The 24,077-nt window shown below is 32.5% G+C and overlaps 1 protein-coding gene across 1 annotated transcript in view; it reads right to left on the bottom strand.

Moving 5' to 3' along the window:
- LOC124360691 (male-specific lethal 1 homolog) overlaps positions 1-23,412 on the bottom strand; it is a 38,162-nt gene extending 14,750 nt beyond the window's left edge. Inside the window, exons 1-5 of the mRNA XM_046814516.1 lie at positions 22,877-23,412; positions 11,312-11,720; positions 10,816-10,937; positions 7,262-7,386; positions 1,769-1,966 (exon numbers count right to left, since the gene is read on the bottom strand). Coding sequence (XP_046670472.1) covers positions 1,769-1,966; positions 7,262-7,386; positions 10,816-10,937; positions 11,312-11,720; positions 22,877-23,227 — 1,205 coding nt within the window. The 5' untranslated portion in view covers positions 23,228-23,412. The remainder of the gene's footprint in view (positions 1-1,768; positions 1,967-7,261; positions 7,387-10,815; positions 10,938-11,311; positions 11,721-22,876) is intronic.
- Positions 23,413-24,077: the final 665 nt, after the last annotated feature.

Here is a 24,077-nt window from a genome sequence, read left to right on the forward strand (position 1 = left end):
CGTGTTTCTTAATTTTTTTTCCGCGAGGGATTTTGAGGTAAACACCAAATTTATTGTACGTTTTATTGAAATAGTCTTCCTGATCTGATATTAAATTAATTTTGTTGTCTTTTTTATAGGAAAAAATTAAATTCATAGAAAATACAGAGCAATCTGAATAACTTATTCTCGAGGAACAATACAGCATAATAGAATCATACAAGTTACATTTGGTTCATGCTTGCAAGAAAAGTGAATTAAAATTGAACTTTGTTAATAACTTTAATTGAGATTTGGAAAAGTAGTAATTTATTAATATTTATCTGGAACTGCTTTATTGTGAATTATTAATTGGAAATTAATTGAACATTAATAATTGTTTGAGAGAGTTGTAATCTGAATTGCAGAGACTTGAAAGTTAAGGTTCATCTAGTGTAAAGAGAAGTTTAAATTTTTATTTTTGAATTGTGAGTGTACTGAGAAGTGAACATTTTTATTTTAGTTATTTCCAAGTGGTATTTGATTTTTATTTTAAAACTTTATTATTTTATTTTAGAAGAGAGCTCTGGTTTTTAGTTTGATATATTTGATTAATATTTTTTATTTCTTGCCAAAGGAACTTTTAAATTTACTAAACGGTTTGTCAATTCATTGTGGAAAATAGAGTGATAAAAATTCTGAAACGTTGAACTTGTTAATTTGCCAGTTTAAAATAAATCCATTATTTGATTTAGAACTGTGATTTTTATTTTTTACAAACCAGATAATATTTAATATTTAACAATTTAGTAATAAATGTTCATTAGGAGCTTACTAATCAAAAAATATTTTATATCGTCTTGGATGTCTCATTGATAATTTAAATATTAATACTCTGGAATAATAAATTGTAAACTAAAACCCTTTTAAATTTTTTTATTTCAGACACGTGTTTCGGTATAAACCATCTTCAGTGTGAACATTAACCTCTAACTAAATAATAAACAAAACAAATAAATATACACCTGTCGACTATTTAAACAGATGTTCAATTTATATGACACAGTTGTAATTTTGATTAGTATTCTGTGTTTAATATTTTTTCAAAGATAGGATTTGTTTTATTTTTTAAATTGTTATTTAATATGTTGTGAGGATCTTTGTTATAATTTAGAAATAAAAAAATTTAAAAGGGTTTTAGTTTACAATTTATTATTCTAACATAAAGATAGCCCTATAATGTGGAGTTCATAACATAATACTCTGGAATATTAATATCCAGAATCCAAGTCGTTATAGTGCTAAAACAATGCATACTATTCTATAGTTATCGTTATTCCATAGCATTAATGTAAACTATTCAGCTTGCACTCCAAAATAATATTGTAATCACTTTGCCTCCCCTCCCTCTATCGGAGCCTGTTTACCTTCAAAAGTGTATCATGTTTTGTCCACAGTTATGTATTGACACATAAAGTCATTAGGTTTCTGATAGAAAACATTTAACAGCCCTAGTCAACAATGTTATAGTGTTTATTCAACACATTTATTTTATGTACATCAGCAAAAATGATTTCTTAGAAATATGAGTACTTGGAATCGAAAGATTGGTTCATTAAGAACATTTAGATAACATATTTATAACAGTTTTAATTTAATTTTAAGGTTAAAATCATAATATAAACAAAGTCAACTATGAGTCAATTTGCAGATTGAGGTTAAAATATTTCTTACAAGTTTCGTAGAAAACACATAGATATTAAACTACTAAGACTTGCAAGAGCTTTCTTACACAAGGTATAATACTCACACAGGGTTTAATTTTGTGATTGGGCAGCCAAAAGCTGCTACTGGAAGAGAATCCTGAACTTGGAGATACTGAGCCTGATCTGGAGATGGCCATAGGGACATAAGTTCCTCTCCATCACAACCACCTCCACTTCTCTTCCTCCCACGCTGTCTTAGTTTCTCCAGTTGTCTCTGTTCCCTTATTCTCTGCACATCCCACCTATTAAACATCACTAGATGTAATGGCAGCCTTTTTCATGTCATAAAATATCATGTCTGACCGTTTCGATTAAAAGTTATTTCCAAAATTGTGACACTAAATTTATATATTGTTACCACTTACAAGGTAAAGTCAAAAAGTCCCGTGATCATTACTAAACCCTCTTATAACCTATTAGAGCACCCAGGCATCTGATACTCTTTCTGTTACTTATTAAAGAGGCCTTTGTTGGTTTACTGAATTTTAAAATGTTACAGGGTGCGTTATGAAGTAATGTGCATTTTCTGGGGAAAAAAATTTATTCATGTAATTGGTACAAAGGGTTAAAATTCTTCAAAATAGTCTCCTCCTGCATCAATACCTGCGGAGGCGATTCTGCCACACTAGGAAAGCACCCTGGAACTCCTTGACTGGAATACCTCTCAGGAACCTTGTAACTTTAGTTTCAGTGTTCTCCACCAACTCCCAGTGCTTTCTCTTCAGCTCTCTCTTCAGTCGGGGGAACAAGAAAATCACACGGAGCAATGTCAGGGCTGCAAGGAGGCTGGGACACTATGGGGGTCTTGTTCTGGATCAGGTAGTAGGTAACGACAAAGGCCGTGTTGCTGGGAGCATTGTCGTGGTGGAACAATCAGAAACTCTTTATTACAATATCTTTTGGGAAACGAATATAGTCAATTTACAATAATTTCATGTCTGTAATATTTACAATAATAATGTTTGCACAAGAGCACATATCGTTTATAAAGTTAAAATGCAAGTTTATTTTTTAAAAATCCTCCCAGTGCAGGCATTCTTCCAGTGTGTAGAAGGGTCTTGAAGTCAGCAGCCATTCATTCAGCGATTTCTTTAGTTTCTTTGCTGTGAGAATCTTCATTTCTGCCAGTAGTAGCATGAACAGCTTCTGGCCTGCATATGACAATTTCTTTTGGTACAACGTGAGATTGTGTGCCGGTAGTCTGCAGCATGCCTGGTGCGGTAGTCATGGAGGTCGTCTGCTCGAGGAAAGTTTTTCTCATCAACATGCAATATAACTTCCTGGATATACAGGGACATCACGGTCATAATTCTGAGGTCTGTAAAAAATCCTCTGCAGGTGTCTCTTGCTCCCAGGCAATTTAGGGTCCTCATCACTTGCTTCTGAAGACGCATAATTCGTTGTAGGTTCCCCTGAGATGTTCCTCCCCAGATAGCATGCCATATCGTATGAGCGTTTCAAAAACGGCAAAGTATGTTCATTTTGTTGTTGCAGTGTTGTGATAGCTTTTATTCATTTTAACCCTTTGAGGTTTCAATAAAAATTGCTTCGACTGTCCTCAGGTCGTATTTAATTTCTGTTAGTTTACAGTTCTTTGACAATACACAAATGCAATTTTTAAATCCCTTTTTCTGCAACTTTTTTATTTTTTTCTCTTTATATATCAATGTAAATAACCTAAAGAGAATATTTACATTATTTTATAGTATTTTTTTATAACTTTAAGTAACATTTAAAAAATATAAAAAAAGAAGTAAAAAATATAAAAACATAATTTTTATTTTTTTATACATATGTAATAAACCAAAATTACATGAATACAGGTGAAAAGGCACTAGGATCTCATCAGATACATGTTATTCATTATATTATATTATATATATTATAATTTTGCCTTGTTCCAGCCCTAGGCCTACTTTGGGTAACATGTCTAGCTCTTCCTCTTAGTCTACTAGTTTGTAGCCTAGGCCTACCTCTATTATTTGCATCTCCTTGTCCTACTTCTATCACATTATCCACGAATTGATCAAATTCTTCCCCATCATTACCTAAAGTTTCCAATCCAAACACATCACTTTCGTCGTCTAGGTTACCGGCGTCTAGGTTACCGTCATTTACCACAATGTTTTCAGAAGAATTTTCAATATGATTCAACTCACAATCACTATTACGGTCTTCTTCAATAATCTGTTTTTCATTTTGGATACTAATTTCACTGAAAATACTATCACAATCATCTAACTCATCTAATATTTCGTCATCATCAGTAAAACTTGTACTTGGACCAGCCATATTTGTAAACACGGCGCAAGTGCAGACGTCAGTTGTATTGGTCTTCTATTATCACTTCCAATGCCTCCTATATCGTGAATAAAGATCGACGTAGCATTCACGTAACCAAAATAGAAGTCCAAAGTACTGAATAACTCAAATGCCGAACAGCAATAGGTTAGAAATGGCCAAACAAGCAGTGACATTATCCGGTCGACCTATTGTCGACATGCGAGCGTTCAGCGAAACTGCCGCGGTCGACCTATAGTCGACGACCGATCGCAAAGGGTTAAGATGTAAAGGCTTGTATTCAACTTCTTACACCGGACATTAACATGGTATGTCCATGACATATTTTCATCAATAGTCACTCCCAGAAATTTGGCATGTGGTTTCACTTCTACTTCTGGAAGAATTAGAACTTGGTTTTGTCTTCTGCCAAATGCTAACAGGTTTGTCTTTAATGTATTAACCACTAGGTGATTTGTGTGGCAGTATTGGTAAGCCATATTCAATGACATATATGAGCTTACTGCCAGTTGATCAGCAGAATTCCCTGAAGATAGAAGGATGGTGTCATCTGCATACACAAGCATATGACAGACTCCGTTCAGGTATTGTGCATGTCGTGAATAAGATAAACATCACAGGACCGAGGACAGATCCTTGAGGTACACCTCTTCTGATTATAGCAAGTGGCTTGGATCTTATAGTATGAGTTAGTCCTCTTTCTGTATGTTTTACTTCGATTAATTGGCTGCGTTCTTCAAGGTAGCTCCTATCCAGTTTAGAGCAGGACCACTAATACCCATGTTGTCAAGTTTGTTTAAAATCAAGTTATGATCAACGCAACCAAATTCCTTACTAACATCAAGCATAATACCTGTAACTAGTTCTCCTTTCTCAAGGTGGTCAATTATAAACTAGGCAAGTTTCATTATTGCACTACTAGTTGATCGTCCTTTTAAAAAAAACATGTTGTTTTGTCGTCAGTAACTTAAGTCGCTCACAAAGGTCCATCAATCTCTTAAGTACCACTTGTTCAATCACTTTGGAGAAGGTTGAGATGAGAGAGATTGGTCTATAGTTACTGGCTTGCTTTGGACCTCGGCTTTGGAACTTAGGATATACTTTGGCCAGTTTTAAGGCCATTTAGAATTTTCCTGATCCTAGTGACATATTGGTTATGAAAAGCAGAGGTGATATAAGAGTTTCACAGTATTGTTGTAATAACTTGGATGAAACTCTGTCCACCCCTGATGAGGTTTTGTAGCTTAAAGATTTCTTTGATGTCAGGCCGGACGTGCAGGATCCGGCGTTTCAGTTTCTTGAGCACCTCCAGGTAAAAGATTGTGTCCTTGCGGTCTGCCTTTTGGATTCTGGATCGTACTCAAACATCCACAACTTATCTCTGGTTAGAGTTTAGTATACACCTTTCACACTTGCAAATCCTCCGACACTATCCCATGTACCGCAAATATTGACAAGTTCAGGGTGTGTGCAATTACCTGGATAATTAACCAACAGTCTGAACTTAGAACTTCACGCACACGCTGGATGCTTTCATCCGTTCGGGCTGTTGTTGGGTGTCCAGAATGAGGCTTGTCGGTGACCTCCTCCCGGCCCTCCTTGAAGGCCTTGTGCCACTTTCCGCATTGAGATCTCAAAATACATTCCTCCTTAAAGGCCTCTTGAAACATTTGATAACTTTCTTGTTTAATTGTTGCATTCTTCCCAAACCACACACAAAACGTGATTGGGTACAGCTATTCAAGCAAGCATTCCATCGCACGCCATAACACAATGAAACAAAAGTTCGTATAAAGACACTTCATACAACCCCCACCACATTACCTGACCAGTCTGAATGCGATGCAATGCAGAGTCGCGTCACATTAAAATCATGCCCATTAATTTCATAATGGACCATGTATATTCAGAGCAGTTTGCCAACATTAAATTCAGAGTGTTTCATAACATTTTTGACAGTGGAGATCGTACAAAAATGAAATGAAAAATTCTTTATTTATACAGTCAAAGTTAGGGCCGCATGGCCCTTTCTTACACTTACCCTACGACAACGTAAAATTAATAATATTAATTAAACATTACCTTAATTAAGAATAAAACAATTAAAGAAATAAATAATGTGGTGAAATTAATATAATATTTTAACAGGTTAAAATTAAAATTTAACAAATTAATAAATTAACTACTTCTGTAATTCTTAAAACATTATTAAAATAAAATTATACTTTTAATATACAAATAAAACTTAAGTAGTTATTGCTAATAAGTCCTAACTTTTATTACACACAATCTCACATTCATCCTTCTGCCAGTGGCACGCCCACAGCATCTCAGACCGAATCTGCCCCAGCTAACGCTTAAGATATATATATCTTTCAGTTTCGCTACAAACCGGGAACAGATATGGATGGAAGTAATTGTTTGGGGAAGGGCATTCCACAACCTACAAGCCATTACATGGAATGACTTATCATACACTGCAGTTCTGTGCTTAGGCATTCTCAAAATGTATGAGCCAGAGCGAATGCTTTCTTACACCTACATGAGACACGGATTTAAAATATTCAGAAAAATATTTTGGGAAACATTTTAATATTGAATGAACTAGTTTTAGAATTTTGATGGATTTTTTATCTTTTAATTTTAGAATATTTGACTGAATATAGCACGGTGTGATATGCTGCTCCCGTTTCACATCGTAAACGTAACTTATACAATATTTTGAGTTCTTTGCAGCTTCTCACTAAGTACTACGGTAATATTGATCATGGAGTTACAGTAATTGAAATTTGGAAGTACAATGATTTAGTCATGAGCAGCTTCGTATGTTCTGGTAAAAAACGTAAACATTTGAGTGAGTGAATAGATGCGAAAGTCCGTTTACAAATCTCTGCAACAGCGTCAGTCAGGTCAAAGTCGAGTTTGTAGTCAAACCAAGATCTTTCACCTTGTCGTAGTACGACAGAGTGTAACCATTTACAGTTAACGTTTCAATAGTGTTGAAGTTTATTGCATTTCATAAACGTGACTGACAAAAAATAATGATTGGTTTCGTTTTTGTATGGTTTAGTCTCAGGCCATGATTTTTGGACCACATAATAATGTTTTTAATGTCACTATTGATTTTGCATTTTGCATAGTTTTACCAATATGATGGTACTTTTGTAATGCACAATTAATCTGTATAAAAACAAGAATGATTAAATTTTTCTTATATCTCATTAATTAAAGAGTACCTTTTCCTCCGCCTTTCATCGATTTCCAGTCTGGAATGTCTTCTATCAAAAACATCATCAGAAAGATTTTCAGTTCCTTCCATAGTATAACAACTGGTAAAAACTTTAACCCTCCAACTGGGAACCTGCAACATATTATTCACAATAAAAGTTAACCAATTTAAACTAAATCACTATCATATAGAAAATTGGCACATATTAAAGTGGTGCCATTAGTTTTAGTTAGGATAATTATTCATAATTTTAAATTAAGATAAATTTAAGATAACTGAAGGCAAAAAAGAAGAACACATTTGTGTATCTTGTGTATCTATCCACAAGGTATTACACGTGTGTTTGTTTAAGGAAAGAAATTTAGGTAATTTTGAAACACTTCAGGGAGTAACATGTTTCTTTAGTAATTTATGATGTAAGGAAATAAAATTTTAAAAATTATATCATTTAAAAAATAACACATCTATCAATTTGTGTTTAAAATTTAAAATTACTTCACAGATAAAATCATGTAACTTCTTCCAATCATCTTTTAATTTTTTTATATATTTTCATATTCTTATATTCAACTATGTTTCTTTGATCCTGATTTTAAGATAAGGTCAAATTCTACTTCAAATTAAATAACACCTTGTGGAATGATAAGAATATTTTTTCTGGTTTTCCTATCTTAGCATCCTAATTGATTAAAAAATAAATGTCTAATATTTTATTTACACATTATTTATGCTAGGAAATTAGCTTTCTCCCACTTCTGGTTCATTATAAGATCCATAGAGCTCATCATATACAAACAAAGTTCCCTATAGATGTCATACCTCAAATTATGATTATTCAATTCATAGATGCCATAGATATAGGATGTTTTATTATAAGACACCTATGTAAAATAGTGCTATGACTCAAATGTATTTAGTTAAAACAAGACGATGAGGAAACTTCTCATTACACTTACTTCGTCCTAAAAGGACCTTTGCACTGCTTCCTAGTGAGAGGATATTCAGAATGGGTCTCCTGTTGAGGTCCCTTAATAAGATATAATGGGCACTATCTCAGTCATGTCACCTTAAAGTAGGAGAGGCTATTTCTGTTCCTGCCTCTTCAAGTCAAAGCAAGCAGGGGAAGCCATATTCTGTGTTTCCTTTTTTAAACTCTAAGGGAGTCCCACCCAAACACAGTCATCATCCACAGTCAAATAGAAGTATAAACCAGCCAAAGGCGAACCCTCAGGACAAGAAGTGAATGTTCCCTCAGCTTGATGTGTCAAAAGAGTAGCCATGGCAGTTTTCTTTGTCAGAATGGAGGATTATCATGATGTCCGATCCCTTAGCTAAGCGGACTACACTGAGAGGCCCCATGATTTTTCAATTCAGCTCAGCAGTCCACTACATGTGGATTTCATTATGTAGATATAAAATTCAATCCCTTTCCAGACGTAGCTGGAAAATGCTTAATCTCTCAGCTAAATAAGGCACACATTTAATATTTCACTATCTGCATGCAGCAAATACCATTTAGAATGGTTTCTTATCCAAGTGTCACTGCCACTGGGGTAGCTGCTATAGTGTGGGTAGCTGCTATAGTGTACCCCATCAATGTATTGAAATACTAGTGCATTTAGTAAAGCCAAACATCTAAATATGGAAATAACGTAATATTCCGTTGATATTAGCGACTAAATGTACTTTTATTTTCCAAGCAATATTTTATTTGTTTCGTAAATAAAGTTAGTAAAGATTTAAGTGTTTGAGAATTGCATTTAAATTCCAGTCATGAAAAGGGAAGCTCAAATGCTGCTATTTAAGTTGGAGTTAAAGTGATATACATGATTTATGCAGTCGAGACTGAAGTGTGGCCTACTGAGTTGAGAGGACACCTGAGATTTCACCTGAACTTGCACTCAGTGGTCTGCCAAGGCCAAATATTAACACTGGTGTCTGACAGAAAGAAATGATATTTTGATTTTTGTTTATTAAATAAAAAGAAATTTTTAATTTTAATCTAATTAATAAACTTTGGTAAATTTTGAGCTGTGTTTGTCTTTAATTACAGTAAAGCCTCAATTATTGAAAATAATAGGAGCTGAAAACATTTCATATAACTAAAATCTTCAATGATACGAGGTTATGTTAATAAAAATAACTTCTGTGATACAAACATATGTACACTTAAAATAGTTTATAATATTGCTGTACACATTACAAAAAAAGAAATATTTTATAGAACTTTTTAACCGAATTGTTATAACCTTATTTGTATTTTGAAATAAGAAATCTTCCACATTTTTTCACGTCACTTTCCATAGAGGCAAACATTTTATCCATTTTAGAATGGTTTGAATGCAAAGTTCTAAGATAGGCATTTAACTAAGTAACTTTTCTGAGGATTATAGACAGCAGTTTCTTAAATGAAGATATTGCTGAAGTTGATCATGTTGGGTGAGAAACACAATGCATGCGCGCTCACTGTAGTGCTGTGTTCAGTGCCTTAATTTGCAGATTACCACTTACTCAAAAGTGCATTTTGTTGTAAATAGTTATATATATGTGTTTAGTGAATTTTTATTTCTTAGAATACTTCTTATTAGAAGGTTTGGTCAAAATTGATATTTCTTTGTTTCCGGTAGCTCATGGCCATAGCTTTCACTGAAATATTTTTCAAGTCCCACCAAATAAAAATCTGCCTGTAAAATCTAATAACTTTAGGGTGATTGGTCTAATGGTTTGAAATCAAATTTTGATTGAAAAAAATTTTCAAGCACAAATCCTGTACGGTTGTTTTGCCAGTCTTCCCATTCCTCATCATCATGTGTAACATCAGGCCTAGGTCCATCCCTACCGACTAACCTATCTCTACTATTGATATTTAGCCTATCTCTGTCTTCCTCAATTAATCCTAAGATTGGATCTTAATCATCGTCATCTTCTTGATCGAACAGAATTTTTATGTCAGCCATTTCAAAACACTTGATTACAAATAACTTATAATATATCTGTATACAAAGACAAAGAGACAAATATAGTATATATCCCAAAACATTCATATTTCAAAAGGAATGCTAAAAAATAAATTTAAATTAACACCAAACAAACACTGCCTCACCTCACACAACAAGCCATGTGACGTCTTGGTTATAAATAAAACATTAGGTGTCTTTAGAAGCATGAATTATAAAAATAAATCTGCTAAAAATTAGATTATAAAGTATAAATAAACGTTTAAAACATTACTGAAAAGCATATTGAATAAACAATACAAAGTAAGATGATTTAAAACTGGAAATACATATTAAAACATAATGTCGGGCTGAGTTCGGCACTGAAGCGGAATTGGAAATTTTCAATGTCAGACTCAGTTTGCCTATGGTGTTTAAAAGGTAAATGAAATGATCTGGAACTTTAAAAAGTAGATCAACATTGTTCCACATGCCAAAACCCAAATAAGAATGACAAAACCAAATACTTATACTTTCTATGGTAGATATTTAGAGAAGTAAGTAATACTTGACCTTACAATTCAAAATTACGAGCATATGTAAATATATATATATATACACATACCTCAAGGACGCAACCGCTGACTGGTATTTCCTCTGGGTTCCACAGGTTATTAGCGTCACCCACAGGAGTGTAATAAGGACTATCAGTTGTCAGGATGTTGTCATCCCTCTTTTCATTGGGATCTAAAATAAAGAACCATAAATAATTTAAAATAAAATTTAACAAAATGTTATAATATACCCTTCAATATACAAGAGAATTTAATTTTTAATTGTAATGAACTTCAAAAAGAAAAGGATTTTTATTGGTAAATCCTAACCAGAATGTAATTTTCTATAGATGCTTAATTAACTTATACATTACAGAAATAGATTTAAACACACCCCAAATAACAATTTAGATCATTTCATCTAGGCCTAAATAGTTAAATGTAATGTATGGGATTCCAAAGCTATTTTGAATGCTAGGGTATGTTCATGTCTTTTAACATATTTATAACCTGTGAATAATTTACCCTTAATTAACTACAACTTAGCATTTTAGTGTTCAAAAGTACCTTCTTTTTTTGATCTTTTTTTCCTTGTCCTTTCTCTTCTTTGATGCCTGTCTCTCTTTATTAATTTTCCACCATTTACCTTTGTTGTTGAAGTAGCATCTGTACTTGTAACAGAAGATGTCCATGATAAACTTCTGTTTCTTCTTTTCGGGCCACTGGCACTCCACACACTACCACTTACACTCAGTTTGTCATCCCTCCTACGACGCCTCACAATATGATTCGTGTCCTCTGCTGTAGCCACTGGAGTTAAAGAGACATCACTTTCTTGATTTACAACCAAGTCTGCAGCTGATGCAATTTCCTCTACTTCTGTATCTGGTAATTGATTTGATGTTATTACTTCAGATAACTCTTTATGTTTTTGTAAAGTTACTCTCCTATCCATTCGCTCGAGCCTCTGCTTCAACTGAAATAAATAAAATTATTATTAATTTGTTTACTATGCATTCTTTAAGTCCTATATTGTAAACTAGTTTCTAATATATCTTATACAACCCACGAGTAGGTCTAATAGTCAGGTAGTTAGGTTAGGTAAGTTTTTATTAGGTTGTAAATCTAATATAACACTAGTTCACGTATACTTCCACAAGTGAATGGCAAAATAATCTACATACATATCTATACTACAATCGTATTTAAAGTAAATGATAGAACTTACTGTTGATATAGGGTAAGTATATTTTCATTTTATAGTTTACATAAAAAACAAAAGCGAATATGTTGGAAAATCAAATTTAATGAATAACTATGGTTTCATTTATGAAAATATAATTAAATACACAGCAAGGAAATACTATTGAATATTTACAAGTGCACTATTTGATCACTAAATCAGCAAAACGTAAAGTGTCCAATGAATTACAATATGAAAATAAATGGGAAAAATTGTAAATTATAAAATATAAGGTTTCCCTCAGTATGTAAATACAAGTTGTTTGATGTTCTAAATTTGGATTGATATGTGTTTTAACATTAATGTACTTTTTTTCAGTGTAGACATAACAAATTATGAATTACATAAGTTTTTCGGTTCAAACCGCATCGACACAATGCTTAAACACAATTAATTTCATGAAATAATTCGGCCTTGCTATGAAAAACCATTTTCAGTCAATAAATGTTAAACCAAAACAAGAAGTTAATAATTGTGTAATGTTCTGATGTGGAGTGAACCGGAAGACTTTGATGCTCAGTGATCGCGTACACCTAATAATTATATTTGTATATTTCTTATTTGATTTTTTATAACTTTAATAATATAAATGTTAAACCAAAACAAGAAGTTAATAATTGTGTAATGTTCTGATGTGGAGTGAACCGGAAGACTTTGATGCTCAGTGATCGCGTACACCTAATAATTATATTTGTATATTTCTTATTTGATTTTTTATAACTTTAATAATATAAATGTTAAACCAAAACAAGAAGTTAATAATTGTGTAAATGTTCACTTTGATGCTCATGATCGCGTACAAGTTTAATTGTTGAAGATGTTCTGATGTGGAGTGAACCGGAAGACTTTGATGCTCAGTGATCGCGTACACCTAATAATTATATTTGTATATTTCTTATTTGATTTTTTATAACTTTAATAATATAAATGTTAAACCAAAACAAGAAGTTAATAATTGTGTAATGTTCTGATGTGGAGTGAACCGGAAGACTTTGATGCTCAGTGATCGCGTACACCTAATAATTATATTTGTATATTTCTTATTTGATTTTTTATAACTTTAATAATATAAATGCCTTAAACCTGTAAACAATGACAATTTTGCCGTGCATTATAACAGTAAAATGCCTACATCTATATTAATTTCTTGGCCGAATTTTATAGGTTTCAAAATGTTTATATTCTTAATAAATGTTTACAGTATTAAGCTTTAAATACAACCGTCCGCCTTCTTGAAACATGATGTGACATATTGAATTTTGTCTAGAATTAGACTACAAGAAAAATAATTGTGTCATATTTAAGCTATTCATTTTTACTATTTTCTGAAATAAAAACTAAAAAACATAGATATAATGTTCTAAAGGCAGATGATGTGTCTTGTCATGATGAATAAATTTTCAAAATATTTCCAGAGTTTGTAAACACTCTGTATATAATGCCAAGGGCATTTCCGTTCGATACTTTCCCCACCTCAGATAACGTGCTGGTTAGGTTATCTGTGAATTGATCTGAGGTTCAGAAATTACCAACGGGAAATGTCCCTGTCCATCGGTATGGGTTTTGGTGGCGGCCACACTTCCGGTAAAAAAAAAAAAATCCTTTGAGCTAGTACCTAAATTCAAGGTCGGTCATGGCACTTGTTACATTTTTATATTTATAATACATATGCATGTATTTACCTACTTATACCTGATAATGGAGAGTGGGGGAAGACCCACGAGTAAACGAAGTTTTGTGCTCCTGCTTTCTGGGTGAAATGCAGTGGTTTCTCTGTTTCTGTTAGTACTAAAATTGACACCTAAGTGTCAAGTAAGATTTATTCTCCAGTAACCAGGTGAACAATTCGCAACATTTATAAAATTGAAACAAAAAAGTACAATTGTTCTATTTTTCATCTATGAGTGAGTAATCAGTTGTTATCACATGTGTAGATGACTTGATATGATAATTAGTGCTGGACTGTGGTTGCAGTTTGACACCCCCCCCCCCCTCTGGGTTAATCTCTGCTGTTCTAATCTGTACTGAACTCAGCGTTTTATCTGGCTGAAGACATCATTTATTCAATCACCTATCTACTAGTTCATATAGCTCAGTAAGTAGGGAGTCCATCTCTGAAAACTGTTGAACTGTAGTAGCATGGGTTTAAATCCCTGTACTGTCCAATAATTTTTATTACTTATTTGACTGAATTAAAAAATTTGTAAACACCAACCATATAAATATTAATTAACAGATATGTTCGAGGCGGAAACAACTATGAATCAGAGTACTTGTACAACATATAGCCATCTAGAAAGTAAGGAGATTGGTTTCCTGTCTTAATCCATTGCCCCCTTTCATTATCTGGTGAACTATCAGCAACCTAGCTGTATAAACATATTGGAACTGTGTAAACATATTGATAAAGATAATGTTAACATTTCGATACAAGATGAAATGTTGAGCTCTTTGGTAGAGGAAAATGAAAACATAAGAGAGGAGCTTCATTTCACAAAATTTAACATGTCACTCATGAGAAAATTTATGAATTAGCCTTGCTGACGAGTTGATGAATATTCTTGCCTTCTGGTAGTGGTGCTTCATCCTCCCTCCTTTTCTTTGATGGAGTTCTAAAAAGACTGGTTTGCGAGTTGTCTGAACATGTAAAGGTAGAGCTAAAGGAGTTTTTGTGCATGGATCTCTTCTATCCTGCATTATTTTTGTTGGGTACTTGGATGCTAGGATTGACAGTGGCTGCAGAGGAGGGCTGTTACAAGCAGTAATTTTCGAGACATTGCATTTATTTATTTACATTTATTGTTATCTAGTTATATAATTTACTATTTATACTCTGGATAATGTACGTATTATCCCCATAGTACTATATAAAATGCCAATATTTAAAAATCTGGATTTATAGAAGCACCACAGCTACACAAAAAGCAATATGAAATTCTTCGTAAAAGCATAAACTAAACTAAGCAAAGCAAACAATTCATAAAACTGTAATGGAATTTTGTATCTTGCTATTTTTAAGTTTCATTATGGACCTCACTGATAAGTCATGTTGACTTGGTGGGACCATGTTTCTGTAAAATTATGTGTTAAAATTGAATACATTTTTATTAAACATGTCTTCTTGGCTGGTTTCTCATCAGTTTCTATAGTGTCTACTATTTTATTCTCTTTTTGTTTGTGAAGTTTCTCAACAGGGATTAAACGCTTTTTCTTTAGAAGGAAGGCTTGTAGTTCCACATGAGTTCCGTCAGCATATTGGTGAATATCTTATCTTGGTTATGAGTCGCTTATTTGTTATCGAGGTGAAACCATTGTTTGACAAGTCTTTTTTAGCTTTTAGGTAGTTTGGAATTTTCAAGAGTTTTTTTCTAATCGATGATCCAATAGAAGATGCTCATGAACAGTTATGTCTAGGTTTTTATTTTTTTTCTTATCCAACTACATAGACATTCCCAACTGTCCAACCGACATAAAACCCCACTTTCTTCTTGCACGGTCTGACATTGCATTTCCAAAAAGGGTATTGGTTGCAGAAATACAGGTACAACTTCGTAGCATGTCCTCCTTCACATAATTTCGTCATGCAGCAGACCTCGTGATTGGAAAAAACCCACGGCTTCTTCTGTAGATGGCAGCTCCCAAATCAGCATAGCGACGGCGATGGACTGACTGTACTATCACTGCACGGTATGTGCCAGTGGCTTACGAGGCGTCTGTCAAGCAGTGACAGGTGCGCCAGGCGCTGGACAATGGCTCACACACCGCTCTGTATGTCCATTACCTAGTCTCTTGATCTAGGCTAGGTTAGGTTATGTTATGATAGTAATTTGACATAACATAACCTTACTCTACCCGCCGATTTAAAAAAAAATAGGTGGGGTCCATATAGTGCATAAGTACCGTTGGTTTAATGCTAATATCAACTGAGTACTTTGAATTTTTACACACAAGTTGAACAAACCGTGCACCGTCAAACCCTGACTATACAGTGTATTGGAGTTTCTCCTTAATAAAATATCTTCTTTCTTTAGGTCAATTATGCCATAATTATGTTTGGAAGTAGTGATTGCTTCTTTCACATCTTGACTAGATAATGCCTTTTTGTTTATGTCCTTAGATTTATAGAATTGTGAGAATTGTTGCAATAAGGAGCTTTCAGATTTCTGCCACACGTCCCTTTGTTTGATTTTTGATGGTAAAGGCAAACACATACAGAATGTTCCAGAAGATGACACACCATTATGGGCGCAGTTAAAAAAATTTGGACCTGCCTATGTTATAATCTGGATAAGTATTTTTTAAAGCCACATACAGCTCATTTAGATTTGACAGCACTAGACGTTTGTTTAGTTACTTTAGTGCAATTTTTCTTACCTGAGCACATTCTAATATTTTTATCTCTCATAAAACTGTCTGACTTTTTCAATAGTTTCTTCGCTTACACCTACCCCTTCTTTTTCCCTAAAACTGGAGGAATACCTTGTTCTTTTACTAAACTTCTGGTAAGTCTAATTAAACGGTCAGAAACGTTAAACTCACTAGTAATTTTGTCCTTGGCCAAGAGTCAGGTATTAAACTTAGTATATTTACTTTATTTTCTTTAGAGACAAGTCAAAATTTACTTTTCAGGTTTTTAACCCTCCGAGCGTCCATCATATTACGTTCCCTGAACGTCGTATAAATTATACTGTTGTATCATGTATGGCTTTACAGCCTCATGGTGACTTTTGAACCCGTAGGTCTTGGGCATGACAAGCTGTTGACAAAAGGTATACTGGTTTTCGGGTTTTTTGTTTGTTTATACCCTACTGCTAACATAAGCCCTCTTCTAAAATAAACACTCTGTTGTTATATTATTATAATATTATATATAATATAATATTACGCTAATAATAGTGCGGGTTGAATTAATTTGATCGGCAAGTGCCCGCCGTCTTATTTTAAGACGGCGACGTTTAGAGAAAGGTGCTGTCGACTTAAAACGACTTAAGTCAGCCGACGTTCGGAGGGTTAATTACATCACAATATACTGTGTTTGATAGTTATAGCTCTTAATTTTTTCATTATCTGGCAGTGTTAAGACCTATTGCTGTAAAACATGTTTCAAAATTTTTTCTTAAATTCTCTGATATTTTTTTACTTTACCTCAATAGCTGCTAGTCTTTTCCCACAACTCTGATTTCTTATTTTAGAAGCAGGAGACAAGCATTGCAACAAAACAACAATTGGAACAATTAGACAATTGGTTCTAAATTGGAAAAAGCATAATCTAATATTTGTATAGCTTCTTCATTACGAATATAGGCATCAGCCAATCCTTCATATGTACCTGATGATTCTGGATTTGAAAAAGAAGCTAATTTTGAAAAACAGTTTGGACACAGAGATTTTCCAGCAATTATGTTAAGTTTTGTTTCAGGTTCAATGAGATTTAACAATGATAAGTGACCAAGTTTTATTTCTCTTAAGCCCTTATAAATAGGCTTCTTATGAACTTTTGTAATTGATTATAGAGAACAGTATTTACCAAAAATATGGGTGTATTTTAATATGTATTTCTTTTCATGTTACTCACATATTGTAGAAATTGAAGAACTTACTCTAAATTTAAATAACTTTTGTACATTTTCTTCAGACTCATTGAAATGTTACAGGGTTTTTTAATTGGAGTGTAACAATCTTCACTAACTACTTGACAAATGGAACGTTGTCATCCATTTTAATAAGAACAAAATTTAAGTTTAAATGGAAAATATACACAATAAAGCTGTAAATTGATCAATTAAATATTTCCACTCACTTAAGCTGTAAACTGATTAATTAAATAATTCCACTCACTTCATAACATTAAAAAGGTAAAACTTCAAAGTAGCCTAGCCTACACAACTATACATTATGAATTATCTGGTCTGACTGAGCAAAAGATGCCAGGTATTGAAGAGGGAGAGTTCATAATCTTGTACAGAATTGTCCACTGACCTCTTGTCCAATGATATGTCCATGCATTGAGAACACAAATTTATGAAAAAGCAGTATATTTACCGTTTAAAGAATTTTTAGAAACATTTCATTTATTAGATATTGGCCACCATGGATTTAGATCCAGAAGGTCAGTTGTAAGTGCTGCTGTCATTTATTAGAACAATTATTGCATAAGTTAATAAAGGAATACATACAAATGAGGTATTTATGGATATCTCAAAGCTTTGGATAGTGGATAGTGTTGCACTCTAATAAGCTTGTAGAAAAATAAAAAGCCCTAGGAGTAACAAAAAGCACCTAAAACTGATTTCAATCTTACCTCTCTGACAGATTTCAATATATAGAAATAACCAATTTATAAAAACATAGTAACATTATTAAAGCCTCATCTCATTATAATGCTGTAAGGTTTGGTGTACTCCAAGGGTCTCTCTTAGATCCATTACTGTTCCGGTGTTACCTGGGTGGCATGGACAAGGCTCTGGTCATATAAGCCAAGTAGTGAGCTTTGCCGATGATGCAAACCTAGTGATGTTATCAAAATCTTTAGAAGAATTAGAAATTCATACATTATCGAATTGGAAACATTGGATGTGATTTAAAAAACCACAATTTAATATTAAATGTAAAAAAGACAAACTTTGCAACATTTAAAACACCCAAAAACAGAATTTTAAAGGACCCAACAATAGTTTGTGATTCATCCCAAATTGAAAAATAACAGCAAAAAGTTTCTAGGATTAACAATAGATCATCATCTAAATTGGGACGAACTTGTTCATAAGCACTTAATTAAAATAAATTCTGGCGTCTATGCACTTAGGAAAATGAGTTATTACTGTGACCTAAAAACTTTGACAAATTTATATTTCGCTTATGTCCATACTCATGTTTCATTTTGCATTGCTGTGTATGGTTCCAAACCATAAATAAATATGGATAATATTTTAAAACAACAAAAAAAAAGGTAATATTGATAATGCTAAGGCTACAACATGATGATTCAGCCAAAGAAAACTGTATAAACATTTAAAATCTTTTATTGTTTATAGCCAATATATTTTTGAATCAATCATTATTTAATTGTTTTTATCAAATGACTAGCGGGCCCGGCGCGCTTTGCTGCGCATTTCAATAATTTTTTGCAAAAGTTGCCCGCGGCTTCGCACGCAATTTCCCGTTGAAAACAGTACACTATATTCACTTATTCTTTTTCTATCACATTCTAAACATTGCTGAGATAATTGATAGTCGTTCCATCGTGAGCCTCTTGGGCGTATTATGAAGGTATGTACCATATTCCTGCCTCTATCTAGCTGTTACCCACGGCTTCGCACGCAAATCTTAAGAACCGAAGTCCTTATATTACTTAGTAAATTTTTTTTTTTACTATAATAAATTTTAGATTAAATTAGTTATATCTCCGATGCCACGATTGAGCTTGCTTTGTTGTCTCGATCGAGAGAATATGTACACACGGAGTTTTTGAGAACCATACTTCTGTCAAAAAAACAACTAAGGTTGATTTTATAACATTCTTTATATTTGTAGCCAACGTAAGATAGTAATTATGATATCTGCATTACTCTTCTGATCAAGCATGAGCATGGTTTATATTAAATAAATATTGCAGTTAAAGGTGAATTTTTACGTCAAATTTGAATTGTATTATCTGGATAGTAAAGTCTATGTTTAACAGTGATTGCAAAAACAGTTTAAACAAAATTTGTCGTTTCTCTTAAGCTTACTCTATGCTTTAAAACTATAAGTGTAATATATGTTTACAAAGAACAGCTGATTAAAAATTTGAAAAGACGTTAACATATGTTTGCTGCAATGCATTTCTTATGGGTATTTCTGTAACCAGTGGGGCGGAATCCTGAATCGGGAAAGGGATGGGCATAGCTTATAAACCTTCTCCGTGGAAAAATACATATACGTACAAATTTTCATCATGATCGGTCCAATAGTTCACGATTCCATAAAGGACAAACATACAAACATTCATTTTTATATATATAGATTTGATTGTTGTTCACCGAATGAATAATTCGATATTACAATTTATTAAACAAAACATATGATTCCTACTTATTAGTTACAGTCATTTGTCATGTAAACAATGAACAGAAAGAAGTAACTAATTTATTGAGAATATGAAAATGACAATGAATCTGAGGAAATTATGTAATAAATTTCTATATATACATGTGGGTTTGACTAACTGCCTTCACAAAAGCAATCTCTGCTATCTGCACAATCTATAAATATTGTAACGTATTTCTGATGTGTAGGTCTAGGCCATAGCTGTATTTGTTATTTTGTAATATTATTGTTGAATTTGTTATTAAAAATTTTAATGTATTATTCTTGTTGTTGTGTGTGATCTGTAGTGTTTAATTTAGTGATATTTTAATTTATTACTATATAGCCTAAAAATGGCTACTGTAATGCAAATGAGGATGAGTACAATAGTGATGTCCTACTGAATGATACAAACAATAATTCAACCGACAACACTGACATTGACTCTTTCGACAGTGATGATGATGTAGAAATGTTTCATCAACCGGGATGAGGGATATTCCTTTTACAGGAGACAATAAGTTACTGATACCAATCCCAGGCAACAATAAAACATCAGTGAATGTGTTAAATCAAATATTAAAAATTAAAATATATATTTTATATTTAAAATGTAATTTTGGGTCAACACTACACTATGGAAATTAAAATTCCTCAATACAGAAAGTGTAATAATATAGTGAGTGACAAACATACATAGTATTTTATATATTAAATAAAAATAAGTATAGCCTAGAAAATAACCAAAATAAGCATTGAAAAACCATAGATAAGCCGTGTTTTTCTTATGTTAGTTTTTAACACATTCGAGTCTACGCTCGAGCCAGACGCGAGCGCCATTGTTTAAACCCCCGGTCGGCGCTTGAGCGTGACTCGAGCACAGCTTTGCCAATTGATATACGGAGTTGCTCGAGTGATATTCGAGTGCCGTCAGCTGCATTAGAAAGCTAGCTTTAATGGTTAGTTCAGAAAAATCCCGCTAGGCGCTATTACGTCATACCCGCTTGAGGCTTTTGTTTATCCACTGACGTGGCCTGGCGCGTCGTCAGTCTGTTTGTCTACGACAACAATCATTTTTTTAGCATTTGAAATTTTTTTTGGCAATTAAAATAATTATTTGTAAATATGTATATAGTAAATGCCTTAAAAAAATTTAAATTACTTGTTTTATTTATTCAAAAGTTAGTTTTCAAGTAACACAAGACATGTGGGAGTTTTTTTTTTCGTCAAAAAATGTAAGTTTTGGAATTTTTTAAAAAATTAATTAGATTTTATAGGAATACAGTTTTACATATCATTTTAAAGAGGAAAGATAGAACTTTCAAGAAAATATAGTATCTTATACATAATATTTAACAGTTTTCTAAAAAAAAAATCTGAAAACCAATTAATTTATGCAGACCGGGTTATAAAAACAGCAAATAGCGAGCCAGACTCCAATGTGTTAATAAGTTAGTTTTACTAATGATTTATTTATTACTTATTTAAATGTGACTATTTCAATTACCTATAACTTACTACTTGTTTATTTGAGGGTTATGGTTCCGGGTACGGTCCAATAAGCGGACCCGGTTTTTTATATCGAAGAATATAATCATCGATACCTAATATTCGCATATCGAATCATAGACTATCAATCGATATAAAAGTAATAACAATCATATGTTTAAATTAAAATGTGAATTTAATGATAACAAATAATAAATGAACATAACCATAACTCATAACTTTAACTAAATGAAACAGAACGAAAACGTTTTTACTAAAGTTGTGTCCACCATTACCTTCTTTTTTTGCATCTGAAGACGACCATGTTAGCTCCTCTGACAGTTACATTTGTTACCTTTCCACAAATATCACATAATGGATTCTTAGGTACTAACCCAACATCCTGAAGCCATAAAAAACATATTTTTATCGTCTTTTAAAGCAATTTCGTGAAGCTTCCTAAGATTGACGGCCATTTTAATACACAATGTTACGTGAAATTTAAAATATTACCTTAATTGTATTATTTGAAAGTGTTTACAGCTGTTCATATAGATTATTTAAGTTGTTAAAAATAATTCATCAGTATCGATTGATTATATCGATGGTTATGATTAAGTAATATCGTTTGCCAATTTCGATATAAAAAACCGGGTCCGCTTATTGGACCGTACCCATGGTTCCTTTATTATTTATTATGTTGTGTCTTATACAGTAAATTATCATTTTCATTTCAAACCTGACTTTTATTTAGTATTTTACATATATTAATATCGATTGTTACATATTATTTGATGTTATGAACTATCAATGTTAATACTAAGCCATACAAAAACTGGGACCGCTTACTGTACTTTGCCCTTTAGATGGTAAAAACATTTTAAAGGTGGTTTTAAAATGTTTTAATGGTCGGCACAAAATCCAATATTTAGCCTACTGAGGGATTTTTAACATCAACAAATATAAAACTGACTGAAACATTAGCTAAGAACTGTTATAAATTCTACCAGTTTAAAAGTATAGAAAATAAATGCAAGCTCCCTTTAGTTATTTACAATAGGCAAATCTTTGTTATAAAAATATTATTGATTGGAAGAATGTCTATTTAAATGTATAAATGCCTAAAATATTACAATTACATTAAAAATTAACTAACTCAGCAACCTTGATTTGAATTTTAAACCATTTTATTGGAAATAGTTATTACTTTAATGTGCTGCTCTGGTGGTAGATTGTTGTACTAGCATGCATTTCTGTGTACAATGTTTTAACTGTCAACCGTAATAAAGTTAAGATGACAATTAATATATATGAATATAAAATATTATTCTTACAGTGTCATTTTCTTGCTTTAGAGCTGTAATTTGTTTATCTTTGGTAACTAGCTGTTCCGACTGTTGTTGGATAAGGTCCAGATGCAACAAAAGTAGTTCCTTCAAATGTACGATTTCCGAATTTTTATCCCCATTATTTTCACTTTCACTCATATTACTAGCATATATGTGGTCAAAATCACAGGGATAAGGAATGAGTCCTGCCTTATTATCCTTGGAATTGAATGTTTCTAAATGCTTAGAACAAGAGTTATCGTTGATAGCAGCACCCATGTTGACGTTCGCGTCGTTGGTATAATCTTTCACATCACTTGTATTTTCACCATTAAAAATAACACCAGACTTTGACATGATTTTATAAATATAGAAAATCAAAATTAGAATAATTGCAATGTGCAATTATATCAACCATGAGTCAACATATATTGTCAACAACCAAACATAAATCACACACATTGTCTTGTCTACACTCAATTTTTACACACCAACAAATCTTAGGATCAGAATACGATCATAGAGAGCGACACCAACACACTGACACAACGTACTGTACTACCAGTACCAATACAATGTTTTATTTGGTTCTTGAAAAATACACCTTGCTATTGGAAAATTTGCAGCTAATAAAAAACGCCCTTGTTTCACTATACAATAATAAAATTCTAACTACATATAAAGAAATATATTGAAATTGAATGAAACCATGTAAAATTTTGGTAAATATAGATTTACCATCTACTACCTTCAATTAAAAAAAATGTAATGGAACTTTTTGACAATTTTACGATATCTGTGTTTTCGCGGGAAAATTTTCTCACTGTTTTTCTCGTTAAAATGGGACAATACATTGTCCAAAAAGTGAAGAGATGCCGTCCAATACGCTAAGAATGTGTTTTCAGTTTTTGTACTTATTATAGTATAATTCTCGATTCCCAAATCACCAACTTATTTGCTACTTTAGGTAACTCTTTCAATTTTAAAATGACAACCCGGTTATGGTAGTGAGGACATATTTACTACATCCACAAAATGTAATATCAAAAGTGATTCGCTGGTTAGGGGATCATCAGTTAATATAAACATGAAATATGTGTATACAATAGAGAAGAAGTATTATTTTGATAAAGCAGTAAAAATAAAACGTAAAACTAATAATAAAAACCATAAAATTATAAATTATAGAAGTATTATGCAGAAAATA

The sequence above is a fragment of the Homalodisca vitripennis genome, chromosome 4 (assembly GCF_021130785.1).
Source record: "Homalodisca vitripennis isolate AUS2020 chromosome 4, UT_GWSS_2.1, whole genome shotgun sequence".
Classification (NCBI taxonomy): domain Eukaryota; kingdom Metazoa; phylum Arthropoda; class Insecta; order Hemiptera; family Cicadellidae; genus Homalodisca; species Homalodisca vitripennis.